The sequence below is a fragment of the Trichechus manatus genome, unplaced genomic scaffold (assembly GCF_000243295.1).
Source record: "Trichechus manatus latirostris isolate Lorelei unplaced genomic scaffold, TriManLat1.0 scaffold00011, whole genome shotgun sequence".
NCBI classification, from domain to species: Eukaryota; Metazoa; Chordata; class Mammalia; order Sirenia; family Trichechidae; genus Trichechus; species Trichechus manatus.
This window is the reverse complement of record NW_004443947.1, coordinates 32,313,705-32,331,798: the sequence shown is the minus strand read 5'-3', so window position 1 is coordinate 32,331,798 and position 18,094 is coordinate 32,313,705. Positions and strand designations below refer to the sequence as shown.

At 43.0% G+C, this 18,094-nt stretch overlaps 1 protein-coding gene across 1 annotated transcript in view; it reads right to left on the bottom strand.

The window, feature by feature from the left end:
* Nucleotides 1-17,721, bottom strand: part of SLC36A2 (solute carrier family 36 member 2) — a 59,171-nt gene extending 41,450 nt beyond the window's left edge. Inside the window, exons 1-6 of the mRNA XM_004371324.2 lie at nt 17,473-17,721; nt 14,152-14,242; nt 13,249-13,337; nt 10,042-10,137; nt 6,288-6,372; nt 908-1,126 (exon numbers count right to left, since the gene is read on the bottom strand). Coding sequence (XP_004371381.1) covers nt 908-1,126; nt 6,288-6,372; nt 10,042-10,137; nt 13,249-13,337; nt 14,152-14,242; nt 17,473-17,636 — 744 coding nt within the window. The 5' untranslated portion in view covers nt 17,637-17,721. The remainder of the gene's footprint in view (nt 1-907; nt 1,127-6,287; nt 6,373-10,041; nt 10,138-13,248; nt 13,338-14,151; nt 14,243-17,472) is intronic.
* Nucleotides 17,722-18,094: the final 373 nt, after the last annotated feature.

Below are 18,094 nucleotides of genomic sequence, written 5' to 3'. Positions count from 1 at the left end.
AGGGTCAGCGAAAAAGAGGAAGACCCTCAACGAGATGGATTGACATAGTGGCTGTAACAGTGAGTTCAAGCATAACAATGATCATGAGGATGGCCCAGGACCAGGTGTGATTTGTTTTGCTGTACATGGGGTCACTATTAGTCGGAAGCTACTCCCACGCCACCTAACAACTACAACAACACTTAAACCTCTGTAACTAAATATTTGTTTGCTTTTTATCTCTCTCTTGGGTTCCCTAGGGGAAATTTTGGGTGTCTGGAATTATAGCCTAGAGGATGTAAGACTATGGGTAATTTGATAAGTTTTAGCTGTGGTAGAAGAAGCTGTTTTTTATTTGCCTTTTACTGCTTTCTAATCATTACAGGAATGGTCTGTAGTTCACTAATCAAGATGTTTTCTTTGCAAAGCATTTTTTTTTAAATTCAGAATTTAACTTAGAAAACAGGTGTTAGACCCTTCGGCCAAACATTAGACAGGCCCATAAAACAAAATGAGACTAAATTGGCACACCAGCCCAGGGGCAAGGATGAGAAGGCAAGAGAGGACAGGAAAGTTGGTAATGGGGAACCTAAGGTTGAGAAGGGGAGAGTGTTGACATGTCATGGGGTTGCCAATCAATGTCATGAAACAATATGTATATTAATTGTTTAATGAGAAGCTAGTTTGCTCTGTAAACCTTCATCTAAAGTACAGTTAAAAACAAAACAAAACACAGGTATTGGAAAAACAATATAAAAGAGGAGCTATCTAGAAGAATGAGACATCCTGTGGAAGAATGTTACCCTGACATGGGCACTAGACTGAAGAGTAAGGAACACATCTACCATCCTCAGGGTTCACCCAGATGTCTACTCTGAACACAAAGGGCCTGCCTGCTGTAGGACTCAGGTTTGCAGTGTGCACTAACCTGGACGATGTACTGGATAATGATGACCAGGCTGACCAGCATGCTGATGTTGGCCAACAGCGAGAAGATGCTCAGGACCCTGAGGTTCTGGATGAGGACCAACAGCACCAGGAAGGGCAAGAAGGAGAGCATGTAGAGCCTCGAGTCCATGGTGGGTGTCAGTGTCACTGTCTCATTGTGATGGCAGTTGTTCGTTGTACCATTAATGGCCTCCACTACCTGGGGAAGGAATGTGAAAAGCAAGAGAAGGAGATGCTAAATGTTCTGGCCACATAGTTAGCTCATGCCTTGCCCATAATCCATCTCTCTCACAGAGAGTTGGAGTATTTCATGTGAGTTAGGGTGGATTTAGGACTTCTTATTCTAAACTTTCTGTGCCATACTTTCTCAAAAAAGAATAACTTTAATAAGAAAGAAATAACTGGGTTATACTGGCTATTGGTTGGCTTTTGGTCACCCAGTATCCATTCCTCCTGATTTTGATTTATCTGGGGAATTATCTCTACCTACTGAATACAGCCTTGAAGGATTTTAATCATAATCATATGGCACAGCTAAAGGATGAGCCTCTGACTCAAGCATTGACAATCCGTCCCAGGAATCCGAATCTAAACCTCAAGCAAAGTGACACAAGAACAGAAATAGGAAAATTCTTTCTGATAGTGGAACCTTGAGGGACTGCTCGTTAGTTTTACTCTCTAGAGCCCCCTAGCTGCCCTAGTTCCTCTTCTCTTTGATTTTGAAGTTTAGCCAATATCCTTCCACTAAACTTATTTCCTGCTTAAATTCCCCAGAATCTGCTTCTTTTGATTATAACCCACAAACCCATAATTTATTGTTTCTCAACTGGAATGCTACTGGCATTTTGAATGAGAGGACTCTTCCTTGTGTGGAATGGACCATTCATTGTAGGACATTTAGCATCCCTGGGCCTCACCCTCAATTATGTTGTTGTTGTTAGGTGCTGTCAAGTCGGTTCTGACTCATAGTGACACTATGTACAACAGAATGAAACATCACCTGGTCCTGGGCCATCCTCACAATCATTGCTATATTTAAACCCGTTGGTGCAGTCAGTCACTGTGTAAATCCACCTCATTGAGGGTCTTCCTCTTTTTTGCTGACCCTCTACTTTACCAAGCATGATGTCCTTTTCCAGGGACTGGTCCCTCTTGATAACATGTTCAAAGTACGTGAGATGAAGTCTCGCCTTCCTTGCTTCTAAGGAACACTCTGGCTGTACTTCTTCCAAGACAGATTGGTTAGCTCTTCCAGCAGTCCATGGTTTATTCAATATTCTTCACCAATACCATAATTCAAAGGTGTCAACTCTTCTTCGGTTATCCTTATTCATTGTCCAGCTTTCACATACATATGAGACTACTGAAAATACCATAGCTTGGGTCACGCCCACCTTAGTCCTCAAAGTGAGGTCTTTGCTTTTTAACACTTTAAAGAAGTCTTTTACAGCAGATTTGCCTGGTGCAATGCATTGGTTGATTTCTTGACTGCTGCTTCAATGGACATTGATTGTGGATTCAAGAAAAATGAAATCCTTGACAACTTCAAACTTTTCTCCGTTTATCATGATGTTGTTTATTGGTCCAGTTGTGAGGATTTTTGTTTTCCTTATGTTGAGGTATAATCCATACTGAAGGCTGCAGTCTTTGATCTTCATCAGTAAGTTCTTCAAATCCTCTTCACTTTCAGCAAGCAAGGTTTTGTCATCTGCATATCACAGGTTGTTAATGAGTCTTCCTTCAATCCTGATGCCACATTCTTCTTCATATAGTCCGCATCTTGGATTATTTGCTCAGCATACAGATTGAATAAGTGTGGTGAAAGGGTACAACCCCGACACACATCCTTCCTGATTTTAAACGACACAGTATCCCCTTGTTCTGTTCAAACAATTGCCTCTTGGTACAGGTACAGGTTATGCATGAACACAATTAAGGTTTAAACCTCAAGTATAGCATCCCCAATCATTGTGACAAACAAAAACCTCCCACACATATTTTCAAACACCTTCTGGCAGAGTGGAGGGTGGGGATGGTATCACCCTCGGTTTAGAACCAGCACAACCTGATAGAATCTTATTATTCAAGCAATACAATTCACCACAGAACAATATTGGTTTCATGTAATCGTACAAGTAAAAAATGTTGAATGGCAAATGTTGTACTATCTATATTTTTCTACAACAATAAAAAAAGAAGAAGAAAATATAAAAGTATTATTAATCCTTACCCATGGGTAGCCATGGTAGCACCTTGGAATATATTCAGCTGTACATTTTCTATAAAATATCACAAATTTCATGTATTATACTTTTTTTTTTATTTTACAAAACTGGGTTCATAGTATGCACTCTTCTATTTTGAAATTCCCTTTCACTTAACAACACATCTGATTCCTCACTATAGTAGGAAAAATACCTGAAAAGTAAGCCAGGCATTCAAGACTCTCCATAAATGGGCCCCACCCAACTATCAAGGCTCTTTCTCATCCAAGGCCAACACTTTCTTCTATAACCAAACCAGTCCAAGTTTCCTGTCCTGAGCAAGTCCTATACATTCCTGTCTCCAGAATTTTACTCACTCCCTTCTCCCACCTGGTTGCCACAACTATTCTGCCTGCCTTTAAAGACCCAGATCAGCTGCACCCTCCTCTAGGTAGCCTTCCCTTGCTCCAGTAATCTTTCCTGCCCTTGTACATTTAGGAAACTCTCATCTCTCCCATTTAGTTCACAATTAAGCACTCATAACCTCAGAGTGTTGTTAATAGTGTCCTAATCTGACACTTAAACATTATACTGATATACAACTTGTTACATGTATTACAACACACCCCACTTAGCCAATAAACTCCCCAAGACAGTGCTTGCTTGTCTCTAGGCAGGTGGTGAACAAAGGTATGCAGCGATCATTCTTCTGAAAAGCAATCTGGCAGTTTGCTTTAAGGACCTTCACAACAACCAAGCTCTTTGACTCAGGATTTCCATGTTAAGAAATGTATATTAAGCGACAAAATTTTGGATATAGTGATTAAATAAAATATATTATTAAATTAAAAAAAAAGAAATATATATTAAGGAAACAAAGGAGTGCACAAATATGGATGTGCCACTGCAACAGATTACAGCAGAACAATGAAGGGAAACAAACGAAAAATCCCAGGATAGAAGGCTAATTAAGCTATGGTCAATTACTGTGATGGAATATTAGCCAGTTGCCGCTGAGTCAGTTCCAACTCATGATGACCCCATGTGTGTCAGAGTAGAACTGTGCTCCACAGGGTTTTCAATGACTGGTTTTTTGAAAGTAGACCGCCAGCCTTTCTTCCAAGGCTCTGGGCAGGTTCAAACTTCCAACTTTTTGGTTAACAGCTAGGCGTGTTAACTGTTTGCACCACCTAGGACTCTGATGGAATATTATAAAGCTGTTAAAATTATCTTAGAAAAATTTAGGACATTGCACAATGCTAACCAGTTAATGCTCAGTTAAAACGATAACCACGATAGTTTGGATTAAGAGTAACTTTAGGGGGAAAGGAGGAGCCATTATTTAGGAAGTACTGAGTGTTCATTGATGGTGATGAGAAATTTGCTAGTGATTATGGGTAGTGATTGCATAACATGATTTAGTGTAATTAATATCACTAAACTGTACTCCTAAAAAATGTTGAATTGGCAAATGTTGTGTTATATATATATTTACAACAATAAAAATTAAAAAACTGTCTTGAGAGTAAAAAAAGTAATTTTATTTGTTTTCTTGAGAAGCCATATAATATAGTGTTTAAAAACTTAAGCTCTGGTGTCAAAAGGTCTGAGTTTTAAATCCTGACTCGGTGAGTTTTAAATCCTTATATACATTACAGAACTTATAGCTTCAGTTGTCTCATCTGCAAAATGGTAATAATGACAGTACTTAAAGATAGCTGTTAGGTGCCATGCAGTTGATTCCGACTCATAGTGACCCACTGTGACAGAGTAGAACTGCCCGGTAGAGTTTCCTAGGCTGTAATCTTTATGGAAGCAGATGGACAGGTCTTTCCTCCCACGGAGTAGCTGGTGAGTTTGATTAGCAGCCGAGTGCTTAACCATTGTGCCCCCAGGGCTTTACCAGTACACCAGGGCTCCTTTCCATAAAGATTCCAAAAAACCAAACCAGTTGCTGTCGGAGTCAGACTCATAGCGACCCTACAACCCCAAAACCAAACCCATTGTCGAGCCCATTCCAACTCAGAGTGACCCTATAGGGCAGGAGAGAACTGCCCCATAGTATTTCCAAGGAGCGGTTAGTGGGTTTGAACTGCCGACCTTTAGGTTAGCAGCTATAGCTCTTAACCACTGCACCACCAGGACTTCCCTATAAAAAAACCAAATCCAAACCCATTGACGTAGAGTCAATTTCAATTCATAGCAACTCTATAAGACAGGGTAGAACTGCTCCATAGGGTTTCCAAGGAGCACCTGGTGGATTCGAACTGCCGACCTTTTGGTTAGTAAAACTACCAACCTTTAGGTTAGCAGCCAAGCACTTAACCATTTAATCTTTACAAGGAGCACCACCAGGGCTCCTCATAAAGATTAAACCCACTGCCATGGAGTTAATTCCAACTCATAGCTATGAGTCGTAAAGATAACAGCCTAGGAAAGTCTATGAGGCAGTTCTACTCTGTCCTATTGAGGTGTTAGATTCCAACGGCACACAACAGCAACGTACCTGACACATAATAGAAGCTAACTGTGGATGCTTAGTATTTTTTTCTTTTTGACTTTTCTAATTTCTGGTATTACCTTTATAATCAGAAGAAAAATCTCAAAGAACAATTTTCTTTTCTTTTTTTTAAGTATATTGATTGACTAAGGATAGCCTCTGTTGTTACTCATGTATTTTTTTTTTCTTTCTCCCTCAAATTATTGCAAGATAACATTTTGGTTAGATTCAAAGACATTCCTGGGGACAAGAACTGTTAAGCCATAGGTAGATAAAGATGATTCAAAGGAGATTAGGTATCATTAAAAAAAAAAGAAAAACACATCAATTTTAGAATAGTTAAGGGCAAGTAAGCTCTAAGGCAGGAGGATTGAGGAATCCAAGGCTCCTTCCAGCTCAGGATTTTAGAGATCAACCTTGAAGGCAGGTCCAAATCATTGGACAAAGGGTATTGTGGCCAAAAGAGCCATTTACTGAAATCCACAGATATGTGGACTGAGGAGAGTCTGGGTTCTTTGATACCATCTAGTTTAACTTCCTTTGTTTTTATGATAAAGACACTCAGACCCAGAGAGAAAAAGCAACTTGTTTGGTAAACAGCAGAAGATCCTCTTTTATTTATCCTCTTCCCTCCCATCTTCTCTAGAAGACTCTACCTGCTTTAAATTATCAGCCACAAACACAATGTATGCACAGCAGAAGCCCAGCTGGGTGACTGTAAGGAAGAAGATCACGACACACCTAGAGGAGACGAACAGAGAGAGAAAGAAAACTTGTTATAAAAGAAATTGGCTTGTCAGTTCCATTTCTTGCCATTCTGCCTCCTGCCCCCACTGCCCCCTGCACCACCACCCTTGGTTCTGTCACCAAAATTGACAATGACAGAGTAAGAAAGGAGGTAACAATAGTTCTCTTAAAAAGTGTTTTTCAACTACCCCCACATTCTCAGCTCAGCAAGTGGTAAAATTCTTTATGGTCAGGAGCTTTGCTCCCACCCTCTGTACCTGGCTCCACAGCATTCCTCATAATTGACACTAATTGAAACGGGACAGTAGGCACAATGTTTTATTAGCTATCATTAACATTAAATTTTTTTCCTGCCATTGCCTGGTACTATGTTCGACACAAATAACACATAGTCCTTACCTCTAGTCATTTATACACTGGTGGGCAAGATGGACAAAGATTACTATAATATGGTATGTAAGGGTGCACATAAAAGGGGCAATTTACCCAAATTATGGAGTAGACAGAAAGCCTTCCTAGAGAAACTGATACCTCAATGGGAGACTTAAAGGACAAAGAAGAATTGGGAAGGGGAAGAATGAGAGGAGGGGGGAAAGAGAGAGAGAGAGAAAGAAAGAAGAGGAAGGGGAGGAGAAAAGGAAGAAGAAGAGCAGCAGCAGCAACAACAGTAACAGCAACAAATATAACAAGAAAAAGAAGAGAGGAAAGGGTATATAAGTAGAGGCAGCAGGCAGATTTCTCTGGCTGCCACATGGACAGTCCATTGGAGGTGGCAAGACTAAGGATGGGAGACTGGATAGGAGATTCTTGCAATAATGAAGGTGAAGACAGCAACAGTCTGGACAAAGACATGACCTTTATGACTAAACCGCAAAATCAAACCCGTTGCCTTCGAGTCGATTCTGACTCACAGCGACCCTATAGGACAGAGTAGAGCTGCCCCATAGGGTTTCCAAGGAGCAGATGGTGGATTTGAACTGCGACTTTTGGTTATCAGTCAAGCTCTTAATCGTTGCACCACCAGGCCCCCACCTTTAGAACTAAGAGAATTAAAATATTTTAAGAGATACTAAGGTGCTAGAATTTATGAAAACCTGGTGATTTACAGTTTTTTTGGCTTGGGCATAAAATGAACTGGGAAACTTAGAAGGAAGATTAGGTTTTAGAGGAAGGAGCACAAATGACACATTTAGCATCTGAATTGTTGGGCTTGAGGTCCCTATAGGAGACATTTGAGAGGCATCTATAGTATTAGGTTTTAAAACTGTTAGTAACAGTGGATAAAGTCTTGAGAAGGCAGGTGATCATTGTCTGAGGATGTGCCGAGTGGGAAGAGAAGGAACATTCCAAACTTTGGAGAACACCAACATGGATGGAAACAAAAAAGTCTATGATGCAAGCAGAGGAATGGTCAGAAGGATAGGAGGGAAATCGGGGGAAAAAAAAAGACTTAATAAAAACCAAGAAGAGAGTGAGGGAGAATGTTTCAAGAAAAGAATAGTCAACAGTACTCACCTTTGTGGAGGGTTCTCTAGGGTAAGGAAGTTACAAGGAAGTCTTAGAGGACATTGGTGGAAAGAACTTCAGTAGAATTATAAAGACAGAAAAGCCAGATGACCCATGAAAGAGGTGTGAATGAGATGTGAGGAAGCAAAGTCAGAGAGTAGGCCTTCTTTCATGAATCTGGAGTGTGAGCTCCAATCTGGATGGTGTCCATTTTGTTCATCATTGTAGACCATTGCCTAAAGCACATCCTGACACATTGTACATCTTCAGAAATATTTGTTGAATAACCATCTGTTGAATAATGAGATAAGATGGTGGCTAGAGGATGGTGTAAGGTCCAGGAAGCTTTATTTATTTATTTATTATTTTTTAAATGGATATGTGTGAATACATTTAAATCCTTAGGGGATGAGTCCATAGGAAAGACGTTCCAGTTATAGGAGAGAAGATAATTAGTGGAACAAGGTACTTAAATGGGGCAAGAAAAACTACTTTATATCCTCAACAATGAATAGAAGGATTTCAGGGACTATGAGGTATGTGAGGGAAGGACTGAGGTGAAAGTCTCCTCTTGGGTCACATTATTGGGAAAATTCTGGTTATCATCACATATCCTTCCTAGTCTGCTCATGGGCAATTAATAGAGGATGTGCTTTGGGCCAGTGGGGTTGCTAGACCCATAACGCCCGCCTACCTTACATGAGCAGGAGCACACCTGGAGTACTGCAGTGGTTTGGAGTATCAAAGTTCAAGAGACACCTTGACAATCTAATGAGTGCTCAGAAAAGAAGAAGGCAGACAGGATGGGGCAGGTCAGGGAGACAAAGGAGTAGATCTAGTCCTAAGTACCAGAGGATGAACGGGGGTGGTTATTTGTTCTGTGTTACCCTTGAGAGCTAAAAGGTGGGAAGATGCAGGGAGGAAGACTACAGCTCAACAAAAGGTCATAAAGTCTTGATCTTTTTCTCTTCTTTCTTGTCTCACTATATACTCTCTCCCCAAGAGAACTTCTCTGCACTCTGGCTTCGTGACTGATGACTTCAATTCTCTTTCTCCTGCATGAAGATAGGTTCAAATCTATACGTACAACCACCCACTTGATATCTCCACTTGGATGTTTCTCAGGCACCTCAAACCCAGCTTGTCCAAAACAGAAGTCATCAGAAATCTGAGCCACCCTTGACTCTTCCTTTCCTCTTTTTCCTTTCCCAGTATCCAGTTCACGACCAAGTCAACTCTTCTCCATCCCCACTGCCACCTGCTTGGTCCAAGCTACCATTGCTACCTGTCTGGCCATTGTCAACAACCTCCTCACTGGTCTGACTAAATCTACTCTTGTTCCCTTACAATCTAGTCTCCTCGAAGAAGTCAGACAGATCTTTAAGCAATGCAATTGTGATCACTTCCCTGCAGAAAGCCCTCCAATGACTTCCTGGTTTCTTTAAGAAAAGAACAAAATCTTTAAGAGGGTCTAAAACACCCAGCCTGACCCAGCACCGGCTTCTTCTTCAGTTTCACCTCCCTGACTCTCTGCCGTTAAACCACTTGGTCTTTGTGTACCTTGAAACTGCCACACACTCCTTCCTGCTTCGGGGCCTTCACGCGTGCCCTTCCTTCTTCTTGGAAGGTCCTGAGCACTTTCCCCTAGAGAATTCCTCATCTTTCAAACGCCTTCCTTCAGAACTCATTTCAGCTGTTCCATCCTGGGAGACCCCTATCCAGCCCATGTATGTCTCCTTACCTGCTCAGTAGCAACCAGTAATTCTTTCCTTCATATTACTTATCCCTGAGGTTATAAAACAACTGTTTAATGTCTGTCTTTTCCACTGGACTATGGGCTCTGTGAGGTCAAAGCCTTGTTATTTGTCTTATTCCCCATGGTTTTTCCAGTGCCTGGTACATAGTAGCAATTGGATAAATGTTGTTAAATAAAAGAGAGAATGATATTAAAGCTGAATAGCAAAGGGATGAGCATCCTGTCACTGGAGACATACAAGGAGGGACTGGACAGAGATGTTGCCAGTGAACCCCTTCCATGTGGAAAGTCTGACATTCTGTGCCACATGAGCCACCTTTCCAGGGAAGAAGACATCCCTGACAGCAGCATTCCCACCTACTGTATCCTACCCCACAGCAGGCAGAGCAAGAACAAAGTACCTTCCCCAGTGGGCGTGGTTCTGGAGCCAGGAGCTGGGACTGGATTCTAGTCCATGCATCACTGTATCCCCATAGTCCATAAAGGGCTTGTTAAGCCTGTAGGAGAGAGCACATGCACAGTTGCCAATCTATCACTTAACCTAGGATTACATACTCCAAAGTCAGGAGATACTGAGCAAGGCAGGACCCAGCTGGAGAGTGGAAGGACACTGGGGCAGAGACTTAAATTCTAACTCAGGCTCTGACAACTGGTGGTATTTCTTTGGTACCTTGTTTTCCTCACCTGTCAAATGAGGCAGTTGCTAAAGAACAAGAGTAACAATGCACACCTTATACAGGCACCGTAGTTTTCATAGCCACGATCTCACTGGATCCTCATGATAATTTTCTGAGACAAGATTGAGCATGGATTGTTTATGCTCAGTTTATAGATGAGTCAAGCAGATAAGCACAATGGCCTGATTGAGATCACCTAATGAGTAATGTGGAGTCCCTGGTGATGCAAACAGTTAATACACTTGGCTGCTACCGAAGGGTTGGAGATTCGAGTCCACTCAGAGGTGCCTCAGAAGAAAGGCCTGGAGATCTGCTTCTGAAAAATTAGCCATTGAAAATCCTGTGGAGCACAGTTCTACTCTGAAATACATGGGGTTTGGTTTTTGATGAGTAACGTGAAAGAGCACTACCTTAAGCCCCTGAGTACTTTTCTCTTTTTAGTGGCCTTGTTGTGGAAGATTAGTATTTAAACTCCTGTTACGTATAGGTGGTGCAAACGCTTTGTGCCCAATTGTTCACCTAAAGGTTGGTGATTCACTACTATACAGCTATGGTAATCAAAACAGCCTACTGCTGGTACAACGACAGATACCTTGACCAATGGAACAGAATTGAGAACCCAGATGTAAATCCATCCACCTACAGTCACCTGATCTTCGACAAGGGCCCAAAGTCCATCAAATGGGGAAAAGACAGTCTTTTCAACAAATGGTGCTGGCAAAACTGGATGTCCATCTGCAAAAAAATGAAACAGGACCCATACCTCACACCATACAAAAAAACTAATTCAAAATGGATCAAAGACCTAAATATAAAACCAAAAACTATAAAGATCAGAGAAGAAAAAATAGGATCAACGCTAGAGGCCCTGATACACAGCATTAACAGGCTACAAATCATAACTAACAACACATAAACTCCAGAAGATAAGCTAGATAGTTGGGATCTTCTAAAAATTAAACACTTAGGTTCATCAAAAGACTTCACCAAAAGAGTAAAAAGAGAACCGTCAGACTGGGAAAAGAATTTTGGCTATGGCAAACCTGACAAAGGCCTAACCTCTAAAATCTACAGGAAAATCCAACAGCTGTACAACAAAAAGACAAATAATCCTATTAAAAAATGGGCAAAGGAAATGAACATACATTTCACCAAAGAGGACACTCAAGTGGCTAACAGACACTTGAGGAAATGTTCATGATCACTAGTCATTAGAGAAATGCAAATCAAAACCACAGTGAAATACCATCTCACCCAGGCATTACAGGCATGAATCAAAAAATAAAATAAAATAACAATTGTTGGAGAGGCTGTGGGAGATTGGAACTCTTATGCACTGCTGGTGGGAATGCACAATGGTACAACCATTTTGGAAAACCACATGGCACTTCCTTAAAAAGCCAGAAATAGAAATACCATACAATCCAGCAATCCCACTCCTAGGAATATATCCGAGAGAAATAATAGGTTTCACAGGAATAGACATATGCACACCCATGTTTACTGCAGCATTATTCACAACGGGAAAAAGATGGAAACAACCTAGATGCCCATCAACAGATGAATGGATAAACAACCTATGGTACATACACACAAAGGAGTACTATGCAACAATAAAGAACTATGATGAATCTGTGAAGCATCTTACAACACGTATGAATCTGGAGGGCATTATGTTGACTGAAATACGTCAGTCACTAAAGGAGAAATGTTGTATGAGACCACTACTATAAAAACTCATGAAAATGTTTACACACAAAAAGAAACAATGTTTGATGGTTACGAGGGAGGGAAGGGGTGGGGATGGAAAAACACTAAATAGACAATAGATAAGTGGTAACTTTGGTGAAGGGTAAGACAGTACACAATACTGGGAAAGCCAGCACAACTTGACTAAGGCAAGGTCATGGAAGCTCCATAGACACATCCAAACTCCCTGAGGGAACGCATTACTGGGCTGAGGGCTGTGGGGACCATGGTCTCAGGGAACATCTAGCTCAACTGGCATAACATAGTTTATAAAGAAAATGTTCTACATTCATTCTACTTTGGTGAGTAGCGTCTGGGGTCTTAAAAAAGCTTGTGAGTGGGCATTTAAGATATTCCACTGGTCTCACCCCGTCGGGAGCAAGTTAGAATGAAGAAAACCAAAGACACAAGGGAAAGATTATTCCAAAGGTCTGATGGACCACAAGTACCACAGCCTCCACCAGACTGACTCCAGCACATGTAGATGGCACCTGGCTATCACCACTGATTGCTCTGACAGGGATCACAATAGAGGGTCCCAGGCAGGGCTGGAGAAAAATGTAGAGCAAAATTCTAATTCACAGAAAAGATCAGACTTAGTGGCCTGACAGAGACTGGAGAAACCCTGAGAGTGTGGCCCCTGGACACAGTAATGAAGTCACTGCTGAGGTTTACCCTTCAGCCAAAGGTTAGACAGGCCTATGAAACAAAACGAGTCTAAAGGGGCACACCAGCCCAGGGGCAAGGACTAGAAGGCAGGAGAGGACAGGAAAGCTGGTAATAGGGAACCCAAGGTGGAGAAGGGAGAGTGTTGACATGTTGTGGGGTTGGTAACCAATGTCACAAAACAATATGTGTGCTGATTGTTTAATAAGAAGCTAGTTTGTTCTGCAAGTCTTCATCTGAAGTACAATAATTGAAAAAAAAAGAAAGACAGAAAGAAAAAGGTTGGTGGTTCCAACCCACCCAGTGGTACTGTGGAAGAAAGGAACTGGCTATCTGCTTTCGTTAAGATTACAGCCAAGAAAACCCTATGGAGCAGTTTTACTCTGTAACACGTGGGGTTGCCATGAGTCATAATTGACTCAATGGCAACTAACAACAACATGAATAGGATGTTTCTAGGCTGTCCCTGAGAAACATGTACCGAAGGAATTGACGCAAGGGTGGTATTTTTCTTACCTGTGGCAGAAGTGCCGGGCACACCTGACCAGGATGTGCATACAGTGACAGGCGACGAAGCCCATTGCCAGCACACTGAGCGGGCCCATCTGGAGGAGGGAGGGGAGGGCCAGGGGAGACGAAGAGAATGGGTTTAGAAGGAACCAGAGAGGAGGGATTTGGTGACTGCAGATATCATTAAGAATTCAAAGAATTTTCTAGCAAACCGGTTTGCAAACCCCTTTTGAGCAATAAAAGCTATTCTTTCAAATGTAACCTAAAGTCGAATTGACAACAGCAACTCCAAAGGTTAGATAAGAAGCTTAGGGGGCAGCAAGGTTATATAAACAGTGGAGAAATAATTTGGGAAAAGAAGGTGAAAATGATTGCACGACTTGAAGAATGTAATCAATGTCACCAAATTGTACATTTAGAAATTGTTGTTGAGTTGATGTGTTTTGCTGTGTATATTTTCAACAACAAAAAAATAAAATAAATTATTTTAAAAAAATAAAATAATTATTGCCAAAAAAAAGTTATCTCAGCAGAAATCCAATAAGGTACATAAAGTCATTATAATGGGGGTATTGTGGTAGGAGTGGGACACAGAATACAGACCACGTGCCCGAGGAATCCTTGAGGAAATGCAGGGCTCTGTAGAGCACAACTAGGAAATGGTCAGAGTCCAACCTTTGAATTCTACAAAGGAGAGGGGAACTGAAGTCCAGAGAGTGGACAAACAGTTGGCCAAGGCCACTCGAAGTCTGTGGCAAAGGCAGACTCAAACCCAGGCTAGATGTCTGGACTCCAAATCTGGACCAAGCTGCCCCCTAGAAAGGCTACTCATTTCAGACTATTATAAACTGTTAAAGACCTCTCCTCCCACAACCCAGGTCATCCCCAACCAGCATCAGCCCCTCTTACCAGGATGCCTGCATTCTTTATGGCCAGGGGGAGCCCCAGGATCCCTGTGCCCATGTTGCCTTTCACCAAGTGAACCAAGGTCTGGAACCCTCTACAGGGGAGGAAGGAGATGTGAGGATGTGGGTGTGTGGAGGTGAGACGATCCAACAGTCAGCCCCTCACAACATGCCAACACCTCATTAAGCTGGGTAGCGGGTCCCCGGACTTCTCTCACTCACCTTATCCTTGCCTGGAACATCTAGGCTTTCTGTAGGATGACCAAGTGTCCTGGTTTGCCTGGAACTGTCCTGGTTTAGCAGCTAACACTCATTATATACAATCACAACACTTAAACTATATGCCAGACACTGTGCTAAGTACTTTTCATGCATGATCACATTTAATCCTCTTGCCAAGAATATGAGAAAGGTGCTATTATCATCCCTATTTTGCAGATGAGGAAACTGAAGCACAGAGTTTTGTTAGTGACTTGTCCAAGGATATGTACGTTAAAAAAATCAAACCCATTTCTATGGAGTCTAGCCAGAATTTAGCCCCAGGGCTTCTTCAGACACCCTGTTCCTCATCTTCACTTCTACAAGGCTGCCTCTGGGGGAGAGCCGAGACAGAATGAGTAGTGGGATAACCCCATATCATAACTAGGAACCCGAGTGGTGCAATGGTTAAGACCTTGACTGCTAACAAAAAGCTGGCAGTTCGAATCGACCAGCTGCTCCTTGGAAACCTCATGGGGCAGTTCTACTCTGTCCTATAGGGTTGCTATGAGTAGGAATCAGCTCGACAGCAATGGGTTTAGATCATAACTGAGGAAACTGACACCCAGGGATTAGGCAGTGATTATCCCATGGTCATAAAATTAGTAGTAGAAACCGGGTTGAACACAGAGAAAAGGAAAGGACAGACCAAAAAAAAGTATTGTGACATCTGAATAAATAGGTCAGATGACTTGGGTCCCCAGGTAGGGCCTTGGGATAGGGTCATTTGGGGATTGGGCTCCAGAGGTGTCACCTGCCCCATCCCAGGGCACCAGGTGGGTATTGGGTTTATATCCACAACTTTAGAAACCTTGGAAATTCCCTTTACCAAAAAAATAAAATAAAATCGGCTCATTGCTGTCGAGTCGATTCCAACTCATAGCGACCCTATAGGAGAGAGTAGAACTGTCCCATAGGGTTTCCAAGGAGCAGCTGGTGGGTTCGAACTGATGACCTTTTGGTTAGCAGCCATAGCTTGCCGTAGCTGTTAATCACTGCACCACCAGGGCTCTGGAAATTCCCCGTAAGAGTCTGAAAATCAGTGGAAGTACTTTAGAGGGAGCCTGGTCTCTGGGTTTGGACAAACCAGGGATTTAAAACTCAAGACTATTACTTAACAGGCTATGCCATCTTGGGCAACGTGCTTAACTTTGCTGAGCTTCTGTAAATGTCAAAAAGAACTGTCCCAAACACCTGTATCTTTGTGTTAAAGCCCTCAATTCTCTAACTTCCTGAGGTTCTGCCCTCCAGTGTGTTAAGGATTAAAGAGAACAATTAGGGGAGGGAGAGGGTGAGGAGTCCCGCGTGCCTTCCTCCCTCCCTGTAGATGTCAACATCGCTGACAGAGCACTGCACCCCACAGCTGCCATTGATAGGTTTGTTTTGCAACTAGGAGCAGGTCAACGGGTCACTTTGGAAATTTCTAACTAAAGGGCTTAAAAAATCAGAATTTAACTTTGAGTCACTCAGTCAACTTAAAAACATAGAGTGGTGAGTTGTGCAAAGCACTGTACTAGGATTCAGGAGACCTGGGTTCTAGGCCTAACTCTCTTGGCAACTTTGGATCCGACGTCTTCGGAGTCCCCAGGTACTGTGCTAGCGGCTTTATGCTCAAATCACCTCTAGAGCCACTCTAGGAGGTGCAAACTCTCAGTAGTCCCGCTTTACAGAGTAGCAACTGGAGCACAGAACAGTGACATCACAAGCCCAAGCTGGTAACAGCTAAGTGGGCATTCGAACAACTCCAGAGGTGTCATGCTCACCCAGGCTGTTACTCTTCTTCCCCCCATGCCACGAGGTCCCCTCTACCTCTGGCTTGCTTTATCTCTGATTCTTAAGTGGCTGACGTTGCCACTAAACCACGTGTCAGCTCAGGACATAAGAGCTAGATGGTTCCCCCAAGGCCTCCGATTAAGAAATACCCCTACTCCGACGTGAATGCTGTCAAGGCTAGTGTGCTTCCCCCACGGTCAGTAATTCTTAGCAATCCCCAGGACTAGCCCCCGGGAAACCAAACCGTGACAGTGCCAGCCATTGTGTCAATCCCTAGATTGTCCTGGTGGTAGATGTGGGCTTTGCCTTCTCTTTACAGGACTTCTCCCTCCTTACCTCCTCCCCAACTTCAGGTGTAGTTTCCACAAGCATCCTTCTTTAATTCACACTACCACCAAATTATGCCTGTTCTGCATATGGGGAAACTGAGGCTTAGAGAAGAGAAGAAGCAGAGGCAAAACTGGAACTCAGATCTGATTCTTTGCCCAGTGCTCTTTCTACTAAACCAAGGATTTTCACAGCTTCTTAAAGCAGCAGGACCTCTCTATCAACGTGCTTCCTCATTTTTTTTTTTTCCTAAGCAAACCAGCTACTCTGGTTGAGGGATGGGGTCCAGGTGGAGGGAAAAGGAAAGTGAGCTGGAGCCCTGTGGCTTGGCTTCCCTGCCTGTCTTCTTTCTGTAGACCCTCCTTATCTTGGATAGAAAGCCTTGTGAATGATCTCAACCCCTACCCTGGAAAAAAAGGAAAACCACCAGAATCTTCCAAATACTGTGTTTTTTGCTGTCATCATTGCAATTCCCATTAGACATAGAGGCCAGAGTAACTGCAGGCAGGGGGAAGGGAGGTGGCAATGCTTGGCTATCGGGGAGGCCGCTGTAGTTCTAAGCTCAGGTCTCACCTTTTCCTCCAAGAATTTGGGAGTTCTGCCCACATTAGCAAGCCTGACCAGGAGCAACATTGACTTTTGGGCCAGCACTGGAATCTAGCCCCTCTCCTGCCAATAACCCAGGGTGTGGCCTCTGGTAACAGGGCCCTAGTTTCCCTACCTGTGCACATTGGGAGCTGGATCACAATTATATGGGCTTTTACACACAGAAGGGCTTTTCTGACATTCGACATTCCTGCCTTCTTGAGCTCTCAATCTCACTCAGCCTCTGGCTCTATCTTTTCCAACCTTGGTTTCCCCATCTGCACAATGGGTTTGGGGTCCAACACACCCCTCTCAGGGGTTTTGCCACTGTAAGCTCCCAGGCTGGAAAGCAGATATGGAGGTGGCAGAAAACAGCACTCACGTTATGCCCTTGGTCTTCTGCAAGCCCGGTGACTCTGAAGGGCTTCCTTCCAAGAAGCTGGAGGCCTTGTTCTGCAGCTCCTTGGCACTTTCAGGAGGTGACATGAAGTCCAGTTTGAGGGAAACAGCTCCCTGGAGACCCCTGACACTCTCAGTCAAAGGCATGGCTGCTTCAGAAACTGAAGGTTCAGGGTGCCAAGGAGGTCTGTGTTAGAAGGAGACAAACAGGAAGATGTCTAGCCCAGGTGCAAACTCCAGCTCAGTGGCTTGTGCTTAGCAGGCTCCAGTCAAGCTGGAGAGAGGCCCCGCCCACCTCCCTGTCAGGCACCTCCCCCTCCCCTGAGGAAGCCCAGTAAAAGACGAACCTTGCTCTCCTGAGAGGAGAACGAGGGATTTGGGGAGGGAGTCATCCACCCTTATTGGTATGACCTAATAACAGAAATGGGAGCAGTGACTACGATACTGATAATTTAATAACTAGTGTTTATTAAGCAATTTACCAAGGGATAGACACTCTTTTAAGTACTTTTGCTATATTTTCTCGCTTTAATCCTGTAGGTTAAATAATGAGGAAAATGAGGATCCTTGAAGTAAAGGGACTTGGCTGAGGTCACATAGCTGGA